Here is a 9,555-nt window from a genome sequence, read left to right as displayed (position 1 = left end):
GCTTTAAAAACTTTTTATTATGAAGAAATTCAAACATATGAAAGTAGAATAGAATAATGAACCTCTATGTACCCATGACAGTAATTGTTTCAACAATTACTGACTCATGGCCAATCCATTTCAACACTACTCCCATCCACTTCCTCTCTCTCATATTATCTGACGCAAGCCCAGATTTCACATCATTCCATCCATAAATATTTCACTACAAGCCTCTAAATGATATGAATCCACGCTTTTAACATTATAAGACCATTATCACAACTAAAAGTATTCATAAGAGTTCCTAAGTATCATCAAATACCAAATTTCCAGTTGTTTCAAAAATGTTTTAAGTGTTGTTTGTTTGAATCAGAATCCAAACAGGGCCCACACATTCCTATCAGATAGAACATTTCTTTTTTTTTTTTTTTTTTTTTTTTTTTACAGAGACAGAGTCAGAGAGAGGGATAAACAAGGACAAACAGACAGAAACGGAGAGATGAGAGGCATCAATCATTAGTTTTTCGTTGCGCATTGTGACACCTTAGTTGTTTGTTGATTGCTTTCTCATATGTGCTTTGACCGCGGGCCTTCAGCAGACCAAGTAACCCCTTGCTCGAGTCAGCGACCTTGGGTCCAAGCTGGTGAGCTTTTGCTTAAACCAGATGAGCCCACGCTCAAGCTGGCGACCTCAGGGTCTCGAACCTGGGTCCTCTGCATCCCAGTCCGACGCTCTATCCACTGCGCCACCGCCTGGTCAGGCAGATAGAACATTATTTTAAACAATTCATTTCATGTGTTGTAAGAGGACATCCTTGTCAATCTCTTCCTGAGGTATCTGTCCTATTTGTTCTGTCCCATATGGTAAGGTTTAGTTCATACTCCATTAGTTTCTTTCCATACCCTTTATTTTTACTAAATTAAGCTCTCCAAACTCCATATTTGTGGTCATTGAAAACACCATTAAGTGTCTAATCCCCCCCCCCCCCCCCCACTGGCAAGAGATTCAGAAAGGAGAGATTTCTCAATGAAAACATTTTTGGCCCAATTACAAAATATCTTCAAAATCTGGGTGGATGCATGATTTAACTTGGGATATAGGGGCAAAATGGGTCCCCCTCATCCACATGGGCTGCTCCTAGCTCTGCTAAGGATTTGTCCAACATTACAGGTAGTTCCAAACTATGTCCAATAATACAGTACTCTCCTCTTCATAAAGTGAAGACGAGTATCACATCTTGGAAAAGAGCCCAACTTCACTCAGAGCAGTTTGGTCTTAACAATCTGATTTCTCAGCTAATCGTTTTCTCTTTCAAGAGGCTGAGTTTATCCTTTGTATACTACAGGCCAATGCCAGAATTAACAAGGTCTCTGAGACAACTCACCAGTGGACATGCCATAATGGGCAAAGTCAACTTCTCATCCAAAATTATTGAAAGGTCCTCTGATGGCAGAGGGGAGAGTGGAGGGGGAGGAATCAGATTGTTGGCAAGAGTAGTTAAAAGGATACTGAGCCTGACCAGGCGGTGGCGCAGTGGATAGAGCGTTGGACTGGGATGCAGAGGACCCAGGTTCAAGACCCCGAAGTTGCCAGTTTGAGTGCGGGCTCATCTGGTTTGAGCAAAAAAGGTCACCATGGCCCTGGCCAGTTGACTCAGTGGTAGAGCATCGGCCTGGCGTGCAGAAGTCCCGGGTTCGATTCCTGGCCAGGGCACACAGGAGAGGCGCCCATCTGCTTCTCCACCCCTCCCCCTCTCCTTCCTCTCTGTCTCTCTTCCCCTCCCGCAGCCAAGGCTCCATTGGAGCAAAAGATGGCCCAGGCGCTGGGGATGGCTCCTTGGCGCTAGAGTGGCTCTGGTCGCGACAGAGCGACGCCCCGGATGGGCAGAGCATCGCCACCTGGTGGGCGTGCCAGGTGGATCCCGGTAGGGCGCATGCGGGAGTCTGTCTGACTGCATCCTGGTTTCCAGCTTCAGAAAAAAAACAAAAAAGAAAAACACCTCACCGGCTTGGACCCAAGGTCGCTGGCTTGAGCAAGGGGTTACTCGGTCTGCTGAAGGCCCACGGTCAAGGCACATATGAGAAAGCAATCAATTAACAACTACGGAACTGCAACGGAAAACTGATTGATGCTTCTCATCTCTCTCCGTTTCTGTCTGTCTGTCCCTATCTATCCCTCTCTCTGTTCCTGTAAAATAAAAAAAAGATACTGAAATGTCCAGGCAGGAAGTGATGTGCTCCTGAAGTCAGGTAGGAACAGGGCAGATAGAAAAGGCATGTGTAAGAAAAGAGGAAATTTGGGGACTGCTTGAATGTGGGAGTTAAAGAAGGAAGAGGGAGGAGTCTTTAGTGACAGTCATGTTTTCAGTTCTGGGCGGCTTCACCTGAACACACACCCCTTTCCAATTTGCCCACGGCCCTGGGACGGAAACAGCCAGCTGATGTGTGAAGAAAACATACCCCACGTGAAATACTCTCTTTGTAGTGACAGCAAGGGTTCTCAGTGCTGGCTGCACATGAGAACCATCTGGGGGGCTAGAAAGACTATGCCAGCTGAATCAGAATCCCTGGGTATTTTTATATCTCCCTTCACCTTCTCCCCCCAACACAGGTGATACTAATGTGCAGCCAGGGCTGAGAACCGCTGGGCCAGGCACGGACAGCAAAGGCCATTGGCACAAAAATACTGCCTGTTCCAAAACCTGTAGGAGGGCTTTGTTGGAACTGTTCAGTTTGAAGTTTAGTTTGGCTCAGCTTGGCCCCCTGTTGCTTGGGGTGAGTGAAGCGACCTGACCTTTGGAACTCAGCTTTCTGGCAAAATGAAGCTGGCCAGGACAGCCTGGCAGGGGAACAGGATAGGAGGGAGCCAGGTGTCCAGCACACGTGCTTCCCTCTGCCTGCGGAAGGCAGCGGTTCTCACACTTCTGCACATCACATTCAAGCTGGGATATCTGTTAAAGGCAGATGTCTGAGCCTCACCCCATGCATTGGTCAGGTCCAGGGTACGCAGCCCAGGAACCTGCATGACGGGTCTCAGATGACTGTCAAGAGGGTTTATGGCACAAACCCCCAGAAGCCCTGAGAGGCCCACAGGGGCCACGGTCTGTGTCCCCACAGTGGACGAGTACAGGGCAGACTCTCTCCTTCACCTGGACCTTGGCCCAGGAAACTCCAACAGGCAGGTGACGGAGCAGCCGCGGTCAGTGTTAGAAGAGGGTCAGTGGGGTTCTGTCCAATCAGGGGAGGGAATTCATGGAAAATAAAGTGCACCTGCCACAAGTTTCCATTGTATGATAGAAGATGGACGTGAAGCAGGAAAGGCCCTTGGCTCACTTACTCCGTCTCACCGTCTCACCGAGAGGAAACGGGGTTTTCCCAGCCTGACTTTGGGCAGGAAATGCAGGACCCAGAGGAACCCCAGCAGCAGCCTCTGGCCCTTTGGAGAACTTCAGTTTCTGCAATGGGTTTCAGTGGGAGGTCCCGCAGTAGCAACATTAGCATCACTTGCTAGAAACACTGTACCAATTCCTGGGCCCCACGCCACACCTACTGGGTCAGACTGGGGGTGGGGCCCTCAATCTGTGTTATAACAGGGCCTCAGGTGACGCTGATGTCATTCAGGTTTGAGGACCCTGCACCAGAGGCTCAAACACTTCAGTGCTCATGGTCTTAGTGGAAGGCTCCCTGAGACCCGGTTTTGTGGAGGAAGGGAAGTCCCACAGCCTCCCTCCCTCTCTGCAGGTGCTGACTGACAGGCCGTTTCCCTAAGAGGAAAGGGAGCCAGGACCCCGGCAGCGGCCACCTGCCCTGTGGCTGCACTTGCAGCTGACTCTTAGCTGTTTTTTCTAAGTGTGGAGAGGGCGCAGGCGCACCTTTCTCTCAGAAAGAAACGGAACCTGGGTGCCTAACCCCCCAAAGTAGAGGCAGCTCTGGTCATGACACCTGAGGGTCTGGTGCCACTCCCCCCCCCCCCCGAGAAATATGGGAGTAGGACTACAAGGCCCAGGGCACATATCCACACTCTGTTCCCCAGCCCACGAGTGCTTCCTTCTCTTTCATGACGGGGAAGCGAACATGGGCGCTCTAAAGCAGGTTTCAAAGAGGCTGCCCCCTGGCCCCTGGGCCAGGACAAGAGCCCTTCTCAGAAGGGGAGTCAATGTTCATCCTCATACCTCCAGAAAGGGGTTTCAGTCAGCTCAGACTGCTGCAACGAAATGCCACAGACTGGGTGGCTTCAGTAACAGACACACTCTCTTGTTTGTGTTGGCTGGGAAGAGGGGCTGATTTGGAGGCTGAGGCACAGGGCGAGGACCAGCCGGTGCAACAGGGCGAGTTACCCGGCCCCCTCTCCTCCAGCCCCAGTTCTGGACAGCCTCCAACCATTCTGGTCAAATAGAAAGACTAATATGTTCTAAAGAAGGAGTCACTGGGATCAGGAATAATCCAGCCCTGTTGTCAGGATTCATTATGGAGTTTTTAAATGTGTTATAAGAAAATTCACAACTTTGAAGCAAAAAAAATTAAAGCACAATTTCATATTTTCTTGTCAAATGACTCGACTTGAGGCAACAAATGAAATATAATTTAACTCAACAGGAAATATCACACTTGGAGGAAAAACAGAAAAAAAAAAACCCCTTAAATTAAAGCCAAACATTCTTTCCAGGCACAGCTCTGACATTTCCAGATTGACAGCAGAATGAGTCTGTTTCCATGAAACAAAACTATGAGCCCAAAGTCTGCCTTTGAAATAGCTTTCCACTTCATCCCCACTTCTCGAGGCTCAGGGAACGATGCTCGTGGCCTTTCTCAGGGCCAGGTAGCCGGTGACGACGTCGGACGGCAGCCTCCGGATGTAGGAGAACTCCTCGATGGAGCTGAACCGCAGCTTGCTCTGCGGGTCCGTGTAGTTGGCCTGGGTGCGAAACGGGCACAGAGAAGGGCAGACAGTGGGTGGTGGTGCTGGTAAATATTTTAAATTCAAGTTTAATTTTATTTTCTTTTTTACTGAAAGTGAAATATATCTTCATCATGTCTTACGCTGCCACCAAGAACAGTAAATTGCTCACTTTGGTGAAGACGCATTCATCTTCCCAGACTTGAGAGATACTTCACGGTAAAAATAAGAGGAAACGGAATAACCACATGGGACACTAGGACTCTTCTGGTTGGTGCCTCAAGGGCTACAAGCAGCAAGCCCCAAATTGAATGCATGGTGCTCATCTGCTTTCAAGCTCCCGCCTGCTTCAAAAGAATGCTCCAGATCTGTTCCCCAAGGCAGGGAGCAGCACCTCACACTGCGCCACTGCCCCTCCCTCTACCCCCACCATGCCCAGTGCACGCCCCTCCCGCTTCTCCACCCCCTCCGTACACCTCTTCCATGGCACCCTGAGCTCCACCGCAGGGCTGGACTGGCCTCCCACACCCCCTTTTCCACTGGAAGGGACAGCCACCCTGCAACTGCAGCCAGGGTCATCTTTGCAACCTGCAATTCTAGTCATATCCTTCTTCATGAACCCTCCCAATGGCTCTTCTCTGTTCTCGGGAAAAAGGCCCAAGTCCTCCGCCCCTGCCGGCTCTTCTCGGGAAAAAGGCCCAAGTCCTCAGCCCCTGCCGGCTCTTCTTCGGCCACATGTTCTCACTCAAGTGTGCCAGCTACTGGGCTCTCCCTACCGACCCTCCCTACTGTCATGTCCCATTGACCTTTTCCTTGGAAGGGGTCCTACCCTGGCCCACTCTGCTCAGTAATAACCTGTTCATCCCATAGCACTCAGCCCCCAAAGTCATATCACCAGGAAGCCTTATCTGCTCCCCCCACAGGAGGTCAGGACCCCACCCTCCCACCTCATCACATCTGTCTTCCTGTGGAATGCTTATCACTGAATCTAGGCTCCCAGTACAATGCAGGGCACATAGTAGGCCTTCAGTAAGTGTTTTCACAGGCAAGTCATAAATGGATGAATGAACCAAAACATAAATAATTAGGCCCATCACAGAAAAGAGAACTTGTTTCCCACTGACAGAACAAAATTCTCTTTGGGTCTGTTTTTCCCACATGCACAGTGAAGAATCTAATTCACTCACTCTATACCTCAAGGCACATGGCTCCACAGATTTTGAAACAGAAGACATGAGCATGAGTCATTTGGAGCTCCTTTAAAAAAATTATGAGCTGCCCTTAAAGTCTAGACAGATAACATCCAATTACTTAAGTGTGGATTGTTTGCTCCAATGTTAATCATCTCTGCAGAACTGGACCTGGGCGAAGCAATGCTGAGATTCAATCAGGGAGGGAAATGAAGAAGCAACAGGCCGAAGGGAACTGAGTCATAGGTTTCTCATACTCTAAAAAGTCCTCACTTCTGCCACTGGGGATCTCCTTAGGTACTCAATGGCTTCCTGTCAGGAATATGAGATTATTTCTAAGAAACTAAAATTAATTAAAGCTCTATAAGAAATAAAACTTTGATCTGTTGGCTTGCTCTAGATATTGCCTTCCTGATGGCAATGAAATTAACGTAATATATGACAGTAATATAGAGGACGGCGTGGATAGAAACACAGCAACAAAGCCCTCTGAGGCGCCTGGCCTGCGGCAGTTAGATGCCCTGCAGTTCTGAGCAGGGGCGCAGACATGTGCATCTGGCTTTGATCATCCGGCCTCCATAGATGAACCAGCCTGGTCTGGCTCCGTTCCTGTGGCTGCCTCACTCCTACCACCACACTGTGCTGAGCCAGCCCGCCCGCCCAAGTTCAGACCTCACTGCCAAGAAGGCTGCTGAATAAATAATGAGGAATACACAGATACTGCGGCACCAACAAAGAAGGTCAGCAACGAGAACTTGCACAGATCGGCCTTGACCTAGTATTCTGAAGGGAGAGGCGGATGCCAAGCTACACTGCTCAGATGAACAAGTAAACAGCTGCGTTCCTGCAGTCAGAACCTCCCCGGGATGCCATCCCCGGACCTCAATGAAACAAAGCCTGCCTTCCTGGAGGGCAGGCAGCTAACAGCTTCCAGGCCTTCCTCCCCGCCGGTGACAAGCAATGTTCACTGCTCCCCCATGGCTCCCAGGGCCACAGTCCTTTCCATAGCTCTGACACGGGCCAAACACGGATGTGACCCTGCCAGCTTCCCTGCCTTGCCCATGCTCAGGGCTGGGAAACATGGGTCAGTGTAAACAGGAACTGGGCTTTATTTTTTCATTATATAACTTTGATTCATATAAGTAACAGATGAACACATTCTCCTATTAAAAAAGAAAGACAGAAAGGAATAAGACTCAAGACCCCTTCTATCACCATTTACCACTCAATGTCCTTTGCTTTCCCGTGAGGAAACCACTGCTGAGTAGGTACCCTTCCAGACCTTGTGTATTATCTATTCTAGAGAGAAAGAAACAGGAAGGGAGGGAGATGAGAAGCATCAACTCGTAGTTGCGGCACCTTACTTGTTCCCTGATTGCTTCTCCTACCTGCCTTGATAGTGGTTGGGTGGGGGGTGGCTCCAGCCAACCCTGCTCAAGCCAGAGACCTTCGGGTTTAAGCCAGTGACCATGGGATCATGGCGATGATCCTGCACTTAAGCTGGCCACCCTGTACTCAAGCCAGTGGCCTCAGGGATTTTGAACCTGAGTCCTCAGCATCCCAGGTCCACAATCTATCCACAGCGCCACCACCAGTCAGGCTGTGTATATATAGTCTTACACGCACATATAAACACACCAGCGAAATTACCGTCTAGTTTTTCATAAGTATATGCTGATTTTTATTTAGTGGTATCATGCTGCTTACACTGTTTTGCACCTTCCAGTAAACAGTATATCTTGGAAGTTAATCCATGTTGTTATATACACATCAAGCTCGCAGAATAGGACAAAAACACCCCCTTCCCCCACCAACTGACCTTTATGTTGTTTCCAATATTTTGCTAATACCTTTTCCGATAAGCATTTCTACATGAAGCTCTTTGTGCACTCTGTTTCTTAGGGAGCCGTCTAGAAGGCCAATGCTGGATCACAGGCTTTTACTTTCTTGCCTCAGTAGGTAGTGCCAAATTATCTTCCAAAGGGTCCAGATCCCACCTCAAAAGGGTGATGGATGGGGATATCCATTTCTCTATGTTGTGACAATGTATATAAGCACGTGTCTTCATTTCTTCCCTGCCTGGTGAGTCTTTCTCCTAATTATAAGTGAGCTTGAATATCTACTTATTGGTCAAGTGTATCATGCAACCAAGCTGTTGGTTTTCACACTGTGTTGCCCAGAAGCACTTTCGAGGTCACTGGGGTGGGCTGTGGGGAGAAGGACAGAAAACCAGATCCACACAGGACCACCGTGGGTATCTGGACTTCAGGGGATTCTGTAAAAGCTTTCATTTGGAAAAGGGGTTCTGTGCTTTAAAATATGTTTAAAAACCACTACCTTGAAGCCATTTTTAAAAAGTTTAAATATTTTTTTAAATGTTTCCTTTATTTGCATGCGGGAGTCTGACTGTCTCTCCCCGTTTCCAGCTTCAGAAAAGAAAAAAAAAAAAAAGAAAGAAAAATATTTCCTTTATTTATTTATTTACAGAGACAGAGAGAGAGTCAGAGAGAGGGACAGACAGGGACAGACAGACAGGAACAGAGAGAGATGAGAAGCATCAATCATCAGTTTTTCATTGTGACACCTTAGTTGTTTGTTGATTGCTTTCTCATATGTGCCTTGACCGTAGGCCTTCAGCAGACTGAGTAACCCCTTGCTTGAGCCAGCGACCTTGGGTCCAAGCCGGTGAGCTTTTTGCTCAAACCACGTGAGCCTGCGTTCAAGCTGGTGACCTCGGGGTCTCGAACCTGGGTCCTCGGCATCCCAGTCCGACGCTCTATCCACTGCGCCACTGCCTGGTCAGGCAAGTTTAAATATTTTTTAAAGAGTATTAATCTTCTCTAAAATGCACAAGTGTTTTTTTTAAAACTAAAGCCGTAAAAAAAATAATAATTGTTTTTCATGTAATTAACATGATATAGATGAAACATCTTTCATGTAAGAGAGAAGTGAAAACTGGATCTCCTTTCTGGAGCAATTCTCTCTCTAGACTGCCCACACGATCTTTCCGGTCGCAGCACTCTAAAATAAATATGTGAACACCAGCACAAACCCATTACCTATTCAAAGTATATGGACTCCAGGCAGGACCAGAGGTGGTCAATATTCAACACTGTCTGAGTAGACGATACTGTAAAATCTTCCTTTCAATTCTATGTTCTAAGACATAGAGATGTAAATATACTCACAAGAAGACCTGAAACATCAGAATACTTCTTAGCTGGTTTGAAGGATGGAGGAGCATCAATACTGAAGTCTGGGGGGGAAAAGTAAAGAAAAAGAAGGTAACTAAACTGGCTTTAAAACATTCAGATCCCTTTCCTTTTTATCTAAAACAGTCTGGTACTATTTCTAAAATTTTGACTTTGTGATTAAGTTGCTAGCAGAATTCTTTGTGGATATGATGTAATATGTCACAGAACAAGGGCAGGCTCTGGATCTAGCTTTGCCCTGTCCCTAGAGACCCTCTACTCTAGCAGAATCACC

General features: G+C 47.8%; 1 protein-coding gene across 3 annotated transcripts in view; it reads right to left on the bottom strand.

The window, feature by feature from the left end:
* Positions 1 to 394: 394 nt before the first annotated feature.
* Positions 395 to 9,555, bottom strand: part of INO80C (INO80 complex subunit C) — a 28,053-nt gene continuing 18,892 nt past the window's right edge. For all 3 annotated transcript variants that reach the window (XM_066246955.1, XM_066246956.1, XM_066246957.1), the window contains 2 exons: positions 9,258 to 9,325; positions 395 to 4,897 (listed from right to left, as the gene is read on the bottom strand). In XM_066246955.1, coding sequence (XP_066103052.1) covers positions 4,766 to 4,897; positions 9,258 to 9,325 — 200 coding nt within the window. In that variant the 3' untranslated portion in view covers positions 395 to 4,765. The remainder of the gene's footprint in view (positions 4,898 to 9,257; positions 9,326 to 9,555) is intronic.

Source organism: Saccopteryx bilineata, chromosome 11, assembly GCF_036850765.1.
Source record: "Saccopteryx bilineata isolate mSacBil1 chromosome 11, mSacBil1_pri_phased_curated, whole genome shotgun sequence".
Taxonomy (NCBI): domain Eukaryota; kingdom Metazoa; phylum Chordata; class Mammalia; order Chiroptera; family Emballonuridae; genus Saccopteryx; species Saccopteryx bilineata.
The sequence above is the reverse complement of the archived record's forward strand: the minus strand, read 5'-3'. Positions and strand labels throughout refer to the sequence as shown.